Genomic DNA, 16,066 nt, shown 5'->3' with positions numbered 1-16,066 from the left:
ATCTGTTGCATTTATGACTTTCTTACATAGGGTAAATGTGATCAAATGACTCAACGTTCATACGTTCAGGATATCTTTGGACCAAGTTGTTTATTGATTGTCTTGTCTTATTTTACAATTGCTTTATACTCTTAACGGAAAGGTCTAATCAAATAATGTGATATTGCCGATCAACCAGCATGTTTTGATCTTCCAATTGCCGAAGTTTAAAATCTGTTGTTAGCCACAAACCATTACATCTTGCTGAATCTGCTGTAAATAGCTAATAATATAGTTTCTTGATTTTGTTTTTTTTTTCATTTTTGTTTAATCCAATGTTTGGGAACCCAGGGTGTTGTTCTGTTAAATTATTCTTAATGTACATCGTGAAATTACACTAAACGGTTCCTTTGAGAATTTTAAACCGACTAATAAAAGTGTCAGGGCATTCAATTTAATCATTCTTTAGTTGGATATCGAAAGGTATTGACAGAAAGGGTGTCTCAATAGAAAAATTAAAAAAAATTTATGAGGTATGCATATATGGATAATTGTGCAAAATACTAAAAGCATACACGCATAATGCAACATTGAAATGGTAATTCAGGGTTCAATTTAGATTGAACAATTTTAGTTAATTAAAATTAGACCAAACTTTCGTTCTGTTTTTTATTAGCTTTTTACTTCAGTTAGTGTCTACAGACAGCCGTCTTGAACATTCGTCAAAATGACCTTTTGTCCTAATCTGATTAAATCTGCTTTAACCATTCGAATTCCTTTAATCTCACAAAATTCCAGCGCTGAAGAGGGCAGAAATTTGATTGGATAAAACAGGGTTAGATCGAAAGGTTATTTTGACAAATATTTAATAGGCCAGGCGTTAGACCCAAACTGAAGTGGTTATTTAAAGATAAAAGCTAATAAAAACGAAAGTTTGGTCTAATTTTAATTAGACTGGAACAATTTATCATACCAAAATAGAGTTTTGGCTAATGTTATTAAATTTTGATTCGCATTCGATGTGAATTCGGTAGCAATTCAAAATGTTCCAGTTACAGATTTCAGATCGATCTTGTCAATGTGTTTATGACCTACAGAACTTGGTTTACCACATTGTGTTGTCCTGGTTTCCCAAAATATAGTAATTATTAGGCCCTTCGTTAACAGCTGTATAGACCATTCTGCCAAACTGATATTATGTATGTTAATGTTAAATAATATATTAGATTCTCAAATGTTTCTTTTTTATTACAAAGCCACCAAACATTAGCATAATATTGACTCAAATTCAAAATAATTTCGGAACACAATCGTCAGAAGTTGTTACTTTTACTGACTTTATAACAATTGGGTAGCAAAGAAGTACGTAAGCTTCCAGGTTTTCAGTTTCGTTCAATTGCAGAAGCAGGCTTATATTCTGGAAGGTTCTTTTTGTTCTGGATATCTGACGAGGTATTTGTCACATGGTAAAATCTATAGCAGCTTGCTTTATCTCTTCATAAAGTTCCACTTTTAAGGCTTTATTGCATTTATTATTTATACAAGATGTTTACCATAAACAGGTCGCAGGAAATTTGGTCGCCGGGAATATTCATAATAATACGGGCACAAGGTATTATGGTCACATTTGTACGGGCACAAGGTATTTTGGTCACAGTAATACTGGCACAAGATATTTTTGTCACAGTAATACGGGCACACGGTATTTTGGTCACAATAATACTGGCACAAGGTATTTTGGTCATTGTAATAAGGGAAACGGGTAATTTGTGACCATAATACCTTGTGCCCGTATTACTGTGACCATCATATCTTGTGCCCGTATTACTGTGACCATCATACCTTGTGCCCGTATTACTGTGGTCATATTTCCAGTAACTTAATTCCTGTGACCAAGTTACCGTGCACCAATGAGACTTTTAAAACTATGATAAGTAAAATAACGAATTCGATTATCCGGAGCTTCACGTTGTTAGCCCATATTCTTACAAAACTTTGAACATGGTCATTTTGAAGTATGGGACAGATATCAGAAAATTTAGTTTTATAAACACAATGCAATAATTGAGTAATTTAATGTACTCGAGATTTAGCAATAACTGAATATGGTTTTGGATTTAGAGTAGTATACAAATTCCCTTCTAAATCAATCTCTGATCCTTTTCGTTGTGGATGATCTTCCCATCTCCATCGATGAATCTCTCTGGTTTGAATTGTTCAGGCTTTTCCCACAGGTTCTCATCGTGATGAATAGAATTAATACCAGCGAGTATTATACTCCCTTTAGGTATCACAAACCCTTTGATCATCGTATCCTTTGTAGCTGTATGAGGTAGCGAAGTCATAGCAACATTTGAGTATCGAAGACATTCCATTAGAGTAGCAGTACAGTAGGGCATGTTAGGTTTATCCGCCCACACGACTCTTCTTTCAGAACCAACAACTTCGTCAATTTCTTTTTGACATTTGATTTGTGTGTCAGTATTGACGATCATGTGAAGAAAAGCCCAGTCCATAGAATTTGCTATAGTATCCGAACCGGCTATGAACATATCAAAAAAGATGTACATCAATATGCGGTTGTTGAACTCCTGTGAATCAGCATCAGCAATAGCAGCCAGTCCACAATCAATCAAATCTCTTGGCTTATCCTTGTTCCATGTCTTCTTGTGCTCAACAATCCTCTTTGAAATATAAGTCTTTGTGAGTTCAGCACCAGCTATAAGCTTTTTGAATTTTCCACGAGCTCCTGGAAGGTAAAGCAACTGGGGTAACATATTAATCGGCGTTAACGGACCTTCACCATGAGAAGCTTCAATCAAGAATGCTAGAATTTTGATAAAATCTGGATTATCATACTCGAACCTTTTTCCAAATATCAGCTCTCCTATAATAATGCTTACGCTTCTTAGCAATATTTTATTCAATTCCATGGGCTGGTTTTCGAGCTTCAAAAATTCTTTTAGGATGCATTCAGTCTCTTTAAGTACCTTCTCTTCAATTTTAAGGTCCTGTAACCCACGAACGGCGATCCTATGGGTACATTCCCACAGTTGGTCATTTGACCATACTATACCCAATCCACCTTTCTGTACCTGGCGAGCCACCCAGAACTTCTCCGTGGGTCTGTCTGTAAAGATATCTCTTTATAACAAATGCTTCTTTCACGGAGTCCATGTCGTTGAGAAAAATCAGAAGCTGACGACCAAAATATAATCGGTACACAGATCCATATTTTTTCTCCATTTTTTCAAAATATTTATACTTTCTTGTACGATATTTCCAACTCATATCAATAACATTTCCTACCAACGGAAGAAATGATGGTCCTGGTGGTATCCCTGGAATTTCTCGCTTGGATAAGACACATCCAATTATCATCAGAACCAATAGAGCTACTACCAATACCCCGACAACGATTCCTGTCAGGCTCCAAACACCCAAATTCAACATTCTAAGCTGTTTACACTTGACTCCTAAGCTTACTAGATGTTGTCGTTCTGTTTAACTACTTGGTTAACCCTTGAACTGTTTGAGCCAAAACACATACAGCTTGGCGAGGTCAAAATATCAAAACAACTTCTGTTTACATCTAACACGATAGTCCGATATGCTATTCTACTGGTCTATCTGTATCGGGATGTGAAAATCCGATGACCGTGAAAAAGTCGTCTTCACTTGTACAGCATTCGAAACAGCTGTAAATGGGTACGGATAATCCGAGAAAGATCAATACCATGAGGATTGGTCAAGTCCTTCTTAAACCTAAAAAAATGTAAAGATGACATTACGGCTTAGAATTAACATAAAAAAATAAAAAAAGCAGGGCACTGTTTCAGCGCCACTAGATGTAAGGTACGAGAGCTTTATTTGTTTCGCTTACTGCGCCTCGCTAACCCTGCTACAAACCACCCTGGGCCTGGTGATATGGCAAATGGCAAATGACAAAAGGTCGAAAGATCGAACCAAATCGTCTTGACTGGACACTAGAGAAAGAAAAATATAAAAAGTTACGGATTAATTCAATGTGAACAGATGAACCAAAACAGTCCATTAAATTCTATGATGCATAAAATGAAATTGCTGATTTGCATGACATTCAGATTAGATTTCACTTAATGCTTACATTTTGATTTCATTAACATTTATGAAGCGTTCGGGATACGAATTATTGTTTTTATCGAGGGAGGACTGTGGGTGTATATCAGAGCGAAAAAGTACCCAAAAGAGACGTACTTTTATTTACTTATCTCAAAATTTAGAGAGGTTCTTTGTTTATTTTTCTGGTATTGATCTGAATGTATTTAAAAGGTGGTTGAAAAACTACTATTCTAAAGAACAGAAGATGAATGTGAAGAAATGTTTAAACTTCCATCGTGGTAAAAGTACGTGTGCTTACTGCTAAATAACATATATAAATATATATATATATTAACATTTTGTTTTCTCTTCATAATGGCTCCATTATGAGTTGATATATTGTTCAAATAATCAAGGGAGACAACTATCATTTTATATAAGGACCGACAGCCCACTTATTCATTTGCCATCTGGACATAGACCAGTAATTCATTTGCCATTTATATCCATGTTAAATCTTGAAATTCAACCTTCTATACCTTTTTCCAGAAATCTCTTAAAATGTGGAGTCGGTCCTATTACTTCAGATTTCTTTCTGGTCTGAATGCTATATAAAATGTGTACCATATACATGTACAAACTATGAAATATATATAACATAATGTGATTGTCATAATCTGAACTAAAATGAGTCTGGACGAATCAATTACACAACAAACGTTTTCAGTGTCAATAGCTCTAGAATGCTTACCAGACAGTGCAAATTTTTGTCATTATTTATATGTACCAATTAGATCAGACAAAGGAAACCAATCAGAATGGAGTTGTAGGGGCGTGATAAGGCTACATTGTGAATCCGGACAGACTTCACAATTCATACTGATTTTAGTGGTGTTGTGAACAAGGTGAGTGGAGATCGTGGCGTTGTCTCAAATGGTTTGCTTTTCTTTTTGAAAAGCCCAATAGTTTGAAAGCATTATCAACTTTGGTCCCATTCTTCATCGCCAATTTCACTAAACTGATCACTCTATCCATTGACAGGCGTCACACATAAAACATGATATAGGTCTACCTTACGAACCCATGAATAGCATAAATGTGAGATATTTATTCAGATCTGTTTTCAGCCACGAACGTATCCTCTTAAAACACAGATTTTCCAGCAAGGATTTTATGTCTCTCAAAATGCAAATTAATTCTGAATTCCTGTTATATTTTAAGATTTCTGATATGAGGACCTTGTATGTACGTTTAGTGTGTTGTTTGGCCATAGCTGTGATGTTTTCACAAGCCAGGTACATTCCAAAAAGATATGTTGGAACTGGACTTTTCCTTGGTAAAATGAACGGTAAGCAGACTCACTGATGTCTAAGCATCCAATGTAAATTAGTTGAAGAACGGCAATAAGTTACTTCGCCGGTGGTATTTAGTATATTATTTAACTTTTAATTTTGTATTTTATACCTCACTTATGGTCGGCAAATTTATGGAATAGATCATTCTAAGCACAACCAGGCTACTTCTCTGATTATTCAATTGCAAGATGGATCACGTTAATCAATTTCTATGAAAGTATAACTTCTCTACTCTCCTGGTCATAAAATTCAAAATTCCGTCAACATCCAGTCACTGATATTTAGATCCCTTAAGTTCAGCTTTGACTGTTTTCGTTTTAGGATTGTCACCTAACAACACTTACTCGGATTCTGAAACAGGGTCAACAACACCTGATGAAAATGATGTAGCATCAGGAATCTCCACCCTGGAAACTGCATCAGACGTGGCTCCGACAATCGTCCTAGCAGCATCAGAAGACTCAACCAGTTCATTTGACGGCATGGAATTGCCAGATGTTACAACGATAGGATCTGTGGTACTAACTGAATTTGAAGCCACATTCGTTCCCACAGTTACGCCTGAATCTGGGTCTGTTAAAGTGGTAGATAGTGAAATCACTGGGGATGTTTCTGCTGGACTAAATGAACATACAAAAGCATCAGCTCTGGTAGGAATTGACTATGAAGCAACGACAATGGTTTCTGTAGATGGGGACGCAACTAAGTCATTCGGTATAACGGGTGAAACGGGTGAAATTAGAGAGGATGCTTCTGTTGATCTTGATGAAACAACAACAGCGGCTGTGGTAGGTGACAACCTGGAAGCAATAGGTTCTTCTATAGTTACGAAAGAAAACGCACCTAACGATAATGTAAATGGTGAAATTATAGGGGATGCCTCTACTGGAATATTTGGAACAACGATAGCAACAGCTGTGGTAGATAGTGAATATATAGCAACGACCAGTTCTTCTACAGTTGAGGGCGAAACGGTTTTTTTCGGTACAGCAGATGGGACAATTGGAGGGGATGTTTCTAATGATATAGATGGAACAACAACGGCGGCTGTGGTAGAGGAAATCCTGGAAGCAAGTTTTTCTTCAGTTACGACAGACAATTCATCTGGCGATAATGCAAATGGTGAAATAAAAGGGGATGCTTTTAATGGAGCACTTGGAACAACGATAGCAACTGATTGGATAGAAGGTGAATTTAAAGCAAGTTCTACCCTTGCTGGGGAAGAAACTGTGTCTGTCTCAGAATCAACCGGTGTTGATAGTGATAAAGTTTCTTCTGGTTTCAACGTCGGCTCCGAAATAAGCTCCGGGTCAGAGATCGCCAGTAACGGTAAGCAATCTTCGGATGGAAACCTCGACTCAAATATTATTTCTACTAATTCTGTACAAGCAAAGGCAGACCAGAAATTCATTTCTGAAACATCAGCACTAAATGTATACAAACTAGAGCCTATCAACCAGGTTACTGTCGAGGCTACTAAGGGGAAGGAGGCTGTTCTCATTTACGAATTAGCCACCGCTAAGTATAAGAGACAATTGGTGGCAGTTTAGATTGGTAACAATTGATGATCGTTACAGCTCTGAGGTATCGTGAATTGAATGGACCGAAGACATGAATTATTACAGAATAACATGTGTTCCGTGAAATTGAAACAGTTTCTTTTATATTTTTGCATCTATATATGTAGGGTCTCTGTCAACTGTCAAGAGATGATTGTGAATTTATATCCTGTGTGTTCTGGATCATAATTAATTTAAATCAAATCGATAACTGAATTGAGCATGATGGGGTTTAATGAGGGAAGGGTTATTTCTAAAAATAGTTTTTGACGTACTAAAATTGCAGAAATATCGTTGGTTGCATCATTTGGAATTTGAGTTTTACTTTTTGTATAAATATATATTTTATTCAATAACTGACAAAGAATCGATAATATAATATAACATTTAATATACACATTCATAAAACATACATACATATAATGAAACATAATATAACGACTGGAAGAAATTTTAACAAAAAATTTATAGCTTGTCAATCCAAATTACAGTGCCCAAACACACCAATAAGAATTATACCCCAGCGTTGCTTATTAGGGTGGGAAAATCTCAAAAAAATGAAAATCGCGTGATCCTTGAACGGGTTGAATGGCATTTCGGGCTTACACAACGATTAAAAGAAAACACAAGAAGAATATCGCGAGAAACTTGCTCGTGAATATGCATCGGAGAGTATTCGCCTGTATTGAAGGTCTGTGTGGTCACACACGCTACTAATGTGAATTATATTGGACATGCAACGGTCTTCCGATTGCATTGTAAAATTGACAGACGGTTTTGTACCCCACCTCACTTTGTGTGACTCTGACGCCATAACCGGAAGCAATACGTTTGTCATTTCTTATCTGGTTTCGTTGACTTGAGGTGTACTTAGGGGCATTAAGTTTTTCAAAAAAACACGGGTTACATCATTGCGGTTTTTTTTGCGTAGGCTTAAGCTCTGCTATCAATGGACCAGGATATTTTATAATTTTTTTGCCCGAACTCTCAAAGCACATTTGGTTATTACACTGAAAAATAATAATTACAAAATATCCTGGTCAATTGATTACTTCTCATTGCATGGATTTTAATAAGAAATTATTTTTTATTTATGGATATGGATTGTTCTGGCTTTTCCCACAGGTTTGGATCATGGTGAATGGAATTAATACCCGCGAGTATTATACATCCTTTGGGTATCACAAACCCTTTGATCATCGTATCCTTTGTAGCTGTATGAGGTAGCGAAGTCATAGCAACATTTGAGTATCGATAGCATTCCATTAGAGCGGCCTGTTAGGTTTATCCGCCCACACGACTCTTTTTTCAGAACCAACAACTTCGTCAATTTCTTTTTGACATTTGATTTGTGCGTCAGTATTGATGATCATGTGAAAAAAAAGCCCAGTCCAAAGAGGTTGCTTTAGGGTCCGAACCGGCTAAGAACATATCAAAAAAGATGTACATCAATATACGGTTGTTGAACTCCTGTGAATCAACAATTGACTCCTTAGCTTACTAGCTTACTAGTTGTTGTCGTTCTGTATGTCGTATAAAATGGTTTCAGTGAGGATGCCAATAGCTTTATATCAACTTCTGTTTATCTAACACAATAGTCCGGTATACCATTCTACTGGTCAAAATCACCAGGCGTGGCGATGTTGTAAATGGTGAAATTACATTGGGTGTTTCTATTTTAAGATAAGATAAGGTAAGATAAGATTTATTGTATATATACGCCCTTTGTAGGCATCATACAAATATAGAACAGTACAATGATTTCCAATAAAAAATAAAATGAAACACAGGTACATGTATATGACAAGTAACACAATGAAGTATAAAAGTTAAAAAATAAAATATTATAATTAGAAGCATTGAAAAGATAATTATTATAAGGTGAAAAATTAATATCACTTTGAGGAGTTTATGTATTACATAAACCATGCATATAAAACAATGCGATGACATTTGTTATATAAAATAGTATACATAAAATGAAGAAATGAAAATATTAGAAACGTGAAACAACAATAGCAATAGCTAGGATTAGGTGGCTTTTGAAGTTAGATATTTTAGTACGATATATAACGCTTAATTACTTATTGTCTGATCAATTTACACTTGAATTACAACAATCTAGGTATATATATAGATAGGTAATTTTAAATTCGATTTCATTCAGGAGTCTTATTTGTCAGTTGATACCAACAGGTGTCTCGATTATTGTATTATGTAATTTATTAATTGTTTAAGCCGCCGCTGCCTACTTTCCTTGTCGTTTATAAAATCTATAATATTTTTCATGCATGGGGTCTATGACCCAAGTTCCTAAAAGCTCCTATGTAAAGCACTGGCCAAGGTCACAAATAAGAGATCTTCTAGATAAAAATGTGGTTAACATAGTTAGTATATAGTTTTAAACCTTACTTTCTAACAAATTTTACTAAATGATTTTTATACGTTTTTGCCCCGAAGTATGTGTCAGAATCAATTCTATTTTCAAAAACTGTCTTCAATTAGAGGCCTTCGCCGCATTTTCAATGTGAATCTCGCAGGTTGCCGAAAACGCTATATTTTGCCATCAAAATGTGCTAAGTCGGTTTACAGTAAAAGATACAGCCTGGATATTCGAGGGAAGCTATTAAGTATTTACAATGAAATATCCGACTTGATAATCAAGAATTGGCGGGAAACAAGGGGTCAATCGAGGTGAATTGTCTCCGATTTGACAGAATTTCCCGCGGAATAACGCTATACCCTACGATGATTGGCCGAATCTGCTCAGTAAAGCAGTTTGATTGGTCCTCCTTTTCGGTACAATGTTATTGACAAAAATAACAGTAAATGGCGAGAAGTGGTGAAAATTTCTTTAAAAAAATCTTGTAAAAAGCTGTTGTCATTATGGTTTTATCGAGTCTTCTACCGACCAATGTGACTGACTATACACCGAGACCAAAAAGAACCCGGTTCGAATCTCCGAAACATTATGATAGTGGTGGAAGTGGGCCTAAAGAGCTAGAATTGTGTGATGTCATTACTTTGTTGAGAAGCTATGCAGATTATGGTGGTGGGGTGAACTGCTCTGTTTGTGGTAAGTTAATGTCAGTTAATTACAGTCAATGCACACATTTGTCTAAGTCAATTGTAAGAATACTAGACAACTCGGACCACTTTATATAACTCATTTGGACCACTTTTCATAAGTTATTTTAAAAACAAACATATTTTCACTTAAAAAACAACATAATTATTTTCTTATAAAATACAACATATTTTCATATAAAAAAACAAATTCTCATATTTAAAAAAATTTTCCCTGGCGATATATTGCTATATGATATTATATATTGATAATAAATCTAGATATTTTGTTATTTGGTCTTTCCTACAAGCCTACAAGTATTATTAGGCTACATAAGTCAAAAGTGGGCCGACATTGCAATTCAAATTCAATAATGAATATCTGTTGCATAAATGAAATTTTCACTTGAAATATTTGTCATTGAACATTTTACAATTGCCTTAGGCAAGTGTATATTGACTTATGACTGTTTTACTCTTCCATATTAACAACTTAATGAGATCTCTTCTAATACAATTATAGTCCAGCTTAATACTTACTTACCTTTTCACAATGTATAATCTCATCACTAATCTTCTATAGTGCCTTAATTAATGCTTTATTGAGGTTGATTTATATGTCCTTTACCTGTGCCCTTAGTCATTAATCTAATGTCTGAGCCAAATAAAAGTTTTTTGAATTTTTTCTATTTAAAGAGAATGGGAATATCAACCTCAAAATAGCACTGTTAGTCTTAGAATGTCTGCATTGATAGAAATAAAAAATTTGTAAGTTTACATTGCGTTTACAATAAAAAGAAATCTCAACTAAAAAAGACAAAAATTTGACTGAAAATAGTCCTCTGTGAAAACAAATTTTGAAGACATAATGTGGGCTCATATTTATGTTTTAATTAAAAACATTTTAAGTGTACCAGTACTGATTTGAGGCGGCTATTCCAATTCTCAATAAAAAAAAAGGCAAAAACTCTATTTTTTTTACCTTGTTTTGACAATAATCCTTTATTGATATGGAACTATGAGACAGGATAGGTGTGGTGTGAAAGGTCCTCTATGCTAATATAGGGCTTGTATTACATGGATGGGATATAATTGTTGAATTATTGAATATCTAATTTACGTGGTTTGTATCACTTTGAAATAAATCTTTATGATTCATCTGCAATCAAATAAAAATTCTTATGGCAATCTCAGATGAAGTTATTGCCAATGATAACTATAAAGCGATATTCGTGTGGTATTTTTCTATAAACAACATCGATCATCTCTGTTCCTTATATGTGCCTTAGATATTAACATCCACGCTTGCACTCAAGAACTCATCTCTCTTACATACAGCCAGCGACTAGCTTGGAGTATGAACAGAGACTAGACAATTAATCTACTTCAGTAAACACTAATTTCCTACACTTTTGCATGCTGCTTTTCATCATGTGGTTTCTGAATTTTCTGCATTAGACACAGATCAGTTAAAGGTAATTTGCATGCCTTCTTTTAAAGTGTTCATGTTTTTTATACCATATCATGTTTGTCATTTAATAGGCTTTTAAACTAGCTTGAATGCACTGAATGCAAAAAAATAATTTGATTTTTATTTAAGCAAAATTAAACTGAAGTAGCCTCTATATAAATGTTGAAGCCAATCTCTCAAACTGTTGATTAAGTTGCAAGACCCCAATGTTGTGTGAATTGATATATGACTGTAGGGATGGGTATCGATTACCAAATTAAGATTATCAATAGCAGACTACTGATCAATAATCGATTAATAAGCAAAATATTTTAAGTTAAAAATTTCTAAATACTAATCAAAAGACATGTCCAAATTTGAATTCCATGGGTTATTTCTGTAAGATAAAATTAATATTAATTGCTTTGATCGGTTATTATAGTTTAATATGGGTACTTCTGAGTCAGTCATGTGCTGAAGGGAAACTAAGAGCACACAAAAAAGGTTACATACTTGATATATGTATTTTGATGATCGATAATTGAAATGATAAATTCCTAGTGGTAATGTAAAATATGAATTCATATCGATGATAATCGATTATTTCATTTATTTTACCCAGTCCTACAGATGAATCCTGGATTATGAAATTCAACTGATTTTGTCAAGTGTATAGCGTTTAAGACGTTGGTCAACCAAGTTTTTGTCGGTTATTTCTATCTAAGAACGACATATTTTTTGTACGATATGAAATCTATGATGTCACCTTATATTTACTTCTCCAATTTTTCAATTTGTTCCAGGTAAACTATACAAGTCAAAAGTCTGTTTTATTAAACACATATGGGAGCACAGTGTGTATTGGGACTTGTTTGATGGTGCCAAGAACCATGAGCGTGTGTTGTCCATTCAAGCTGCCTTGATACTCTACAGTGGAAACAATGATATAAATCTAAATGGTACAGACTCTTTAATGAACTTATTGGTCACAGCCCCTAATACGCCAGAAAAGAAGAAAGAGAATGATCAATCTCCCCAAAAAAACAAACCAAGAATAGACAAATTTCCCAAAATGGAGTCGTCTCCCTTGAAACGTAAAAGGTCTGACTGATCTTGGATCTTTATTTTGTATAGACACTGGATTATGACTTGCTGATAGACTTATTGTCTGAGCAAAGTAAAAATTTTTCAAAATTTTAACCATTCATTTTATAAAAATTGGAATAGCAGCCTTAAAATAGTACTTTACATAGAATGTTTTTAGAAGTTTACTTTGAAAAGAAATACATTTCCTTGCTATAAACTTCAACCCAAAAAATGTCAAAAATTTTGACTGAAAATGGCCCGTTGTGAAAACAAAATTTGAAGACATAAAGTGTGCTCATGTTTATATTTTTACCAACCAAAGACTCTAAGATTAACAGTACTATTTTGAGGCTGTTATTCCAATTCTCATAAAAATGAAAGCAATGACTTCAAATGTTGTTTTTGTTATTAGGTCTGTTTTGTTTTGATTGTATTTTTTGTTATTATGCAAAGTTAAGTGAAATTTTAGAAATTAATTTTGCTAATTGAAAGATGCTGTACCACTCAAGATTTTTTAAGAAACTTGTTTTCCACAAATGATTTTTTTGATATTGAATTAGTTAACATTTTATGGAAGAAAATGACTTTGCATTGATTTTGAACTAGCATTGCAACTTTTTTTTAAAAACTTTTGCATTATAGAACATATTACTGTCTGATTTTAGTGCTATACTGATGTATATTTGTTATTGATATTGTGATAGAAGTTAATTATATGCGCATATCTTATAATCGACTTCCAATTTATTTGTAGAAAGTGATTGACATTTGTATATTATTAGAACATTAACCCTTTGAACACATAGTGTAAATGAAATAAAGCATCATATACCATGATACCATTACCCAAGTAATATAACAAAGGGTATGACATTAAAGGGATGGATGCTCCATTTTTTTTTTGACCAATCATACTGTAGACTCAGAAACAGGAATTTTTTAACTTAGCCAATCAGTTATAGTGTTCACAGTTCTCAGTCCAAATTTGAGCCATCAAATTCAAGTGTGTTCAGAATTTGAATGTTAAAATGAGGACTCGTCAATTTAAGATCCTCTGTGATATATAGAAAAGACATACATAGAAATAGTGAATAAAGTTCCTAGTTCGAGTATTTTTAAAGGAATTGTGCAATTTTCGTACATTTCTTGTAATTCTGAAGACTATTAATGTATATTCAAGACTAAAATCAATCCCCCAAAATGCTGCATCTGTACGTTTAACATTAAGTGACACTACATGGTAACATCTGCTTTACCAGCCACTCATGTATTATATCACATAGTTATGTAGACTGTAAAACAGCTGCTATGGTGAAAAAGTTTGTAAGGGAATTTAGAGAGATTCAAGAGAGATTTTTTTACCTTTAAAATTTGAGCCAAGAAATTTGAATAATGCAAATTTGAGATAAAAGTGTCTCCTCTATACATTTATATAAGGCTTAGAAAACCTTTTCTGAATCTATCTTCTGAATACAGTTCAGGATATGAAAAGCTTGTTTCTAAAAAATTAAAAAGACAATAGGAGAGATCAGCCATGAAGTCATAGAGGTGGTTTGTGTATCAGGTAATGCACAACTATACCAGTTGTAAGAGTGGTTTAGTTGATTTTTCCTATTGCCTTTGCCCACTTAGACTAAAACTCAGTGTTGAAGGTCTGTTAGAAATTAAATGGGGCCTTTGAATTTTTTATGTTCATTTATTTTGTTATATATATGCTATTATTTTTAATGTCTTATTTTGTTTTATGAGTAACCAGCCTATTACTGCCAATTTGTGATATATTTTGTTGTATATAATATTTTAGTTATTGTATAAAATACCTCTTGTTATGAAAGCATATGTAACTGTCCATAGACTTATCCTTATTGTTATGAAAGCATATGTAACTGTCCATAGACTTATCCTTATTGTTATGAAAGCATATGTAACTGTCCATAGACTTATCCTTATGTCATTTCAGAAATCTGATTTCAAGTTGCTTATTTTATTATTGGCCTTTAGTTTTTTAATAATTTGAAAATTAAGGTTGATTGAGTTGATTTTGTAATTAGTTTTTTTTTTTAAGAGCACCAGTTTCAATATACATGAATTGTTGAAATCTCCTGTTGTGCTCAAACTAACATTGTAAGTTCATTCGTTTTACCAACAATATCAACTGATGACTGATGAGTACTAATTGTTCTTTGTGAATAGTCAAATATTTCAAAATTATTTTCACTATAACATTCAGTATATTTCCGCTTTTAGACAATAATATTGATATTTCAAATTTACCTGTACTGGATATAGACTCCCTTTTTTTTATGTAACTGATATCAAGATGATATTTATAATGAAAATCTTATCTTGTGTCCAATATCATTTGACATGAAAGCTCATATGCCAGGGATTCCTCTCAAGGAATTTTTCCGCAGGCCAGTGGTATTTTTTTAAATTTTCGAATAAAGCCACTTAAAAACTTGGTAAACTCTCCACCTGTATCCTACATGAGAACCTGTAGTCCCCTTGACCCTCAAATGATGAAATGAGCAAAGTTTCATAGGCCTTTTGTTTTAAGATTGATGACCAATCTGAAATTCTGTGATTAAAATCAGTGCTATATTTATCTTATGTTAAAAAAAAATTTGTATAGTGTCAAATTTATCGAAGAGTCTTGATTTTAACCTAATAGGGATGGAGTACTAAAATTATGTAATATTCTAAATCAATGAATACCTAAGTTTGTGATTTTAAGAGTTTTAAAGAGGTATTCTGATTTTTTGTACAAAGTTTTCTTTACTTGAAATGTAAATTATACCTGAAAATATTTATAAAGTATGCTTATTATATCTATGTATCTTCTTGATCAAACTTCTTCATAAAAAAAGCATGTTTTAAGTTTCAAATATTTTTAGTTTTAAAAATCTAATGGCTGGATTCTTTTAGTTAACACTTACAGAACGGTGAAAAGGCACATTTCTCTAGATTTTGGTGTATAGTTTTCACATTGAGCAAAAAAAAATTTTTGCCTATGAAAAAAGGAGAACGTCCCTTTAAACAAATGTTGATTATAAGAGTTTGTTTTGTATTTAAGGGTTTTTGATATTCAGTTTTCACTGGTATTGTCAAATGTTGAAAATCATAGTGTTATATGCATTTTTATGAATAGTCACATTTCTATTTATTTTGAGGAGTGTTTTGATTTCAAATTAATTTTGAAATCTCACAATTTGTTATACATATTTTATGTACATGTTTTTGAATCTTGACCATATTTCTATTGTGAGGATTTGTTTTTAAACAAATGTTGATCATTTTATTTTGTAAACAATAAGAACATATTTAATTCTGATTTTATTGTATCTATAATCATGCAAAAGATTTTGTGCACACCCTGGTCAGAAGCAGTCCTGATCATTTTACTTCTAGAAGCAATTTTGTCCATAACTATTAACACTACCTACAAAAATGTGAGCTATATGTTGCTCCGTTGCTAAATTTTCTTTCTGATT

At 33.4% G+C, this 16,066-nt stretch overlaps 2 protein-coding genes across 2 annotated transcripts; one reads left to right on the top strand and one right to left on the bottom strand.

Annotated features, from left to right (window-relative positions):
• Positions 1-2,120: 2,120 nt before the first annotated feature.
• LOTGIDRAFT_163010 (hypothetical protein) lies at positions 2,121-3,432 on the bottom strand (the record flags this gene model as incomplete). The annotated part of the gene is made up of 2 exons (XM_009059065.1): positions 2,121-2,806; positions 3,075-3,432. 2 exons carry the CDS (start codon positions 3,430-3,432, stop codon positions 2,121-2,123), a joined length of 1,044 nt encoding a protein of 347 aa, XP_009057313.1.
• Positions 3,433-9,859: 6,427 nt separating this feature from the next.
• LOTGIDRAFT_163009 (hypothetical protein) lies at positions 9,860-12,600 on the top strand (the record flags this gene model as incomplete). Its single annotated transcript, XM_009059064.1, has 2 exons — positions 9,860-10,049; positions 12,293-12,600. 2 exons carry the CDS (start codon positions 9,860-9,862, stop codon positions 12,598-12,600), a joined length of 498 nt encoding a protein of 165 aa, XP_009057312.1.
• Positions 12,601-16,066: the final 3,466 nt, after the last annotated feature.

This window comes from Lottia gigantea (assembly GCF_000327385.1).
Source record: "Lottia gigantea unplaced genomic scaffold LOTGIsca_37, whole genome shotgun sequence".
Lineage (NCBI taxonomy): Eukaryota > Metazoa > Mollusca > Gastropoda > Lottiidae > Lottia > Lottia gigantea.
The sequence above is the reverse complement of the archived record's forward strand: the minus strand, read 5'-3'. Positions and strand labels throughout refer to the sequence as shown.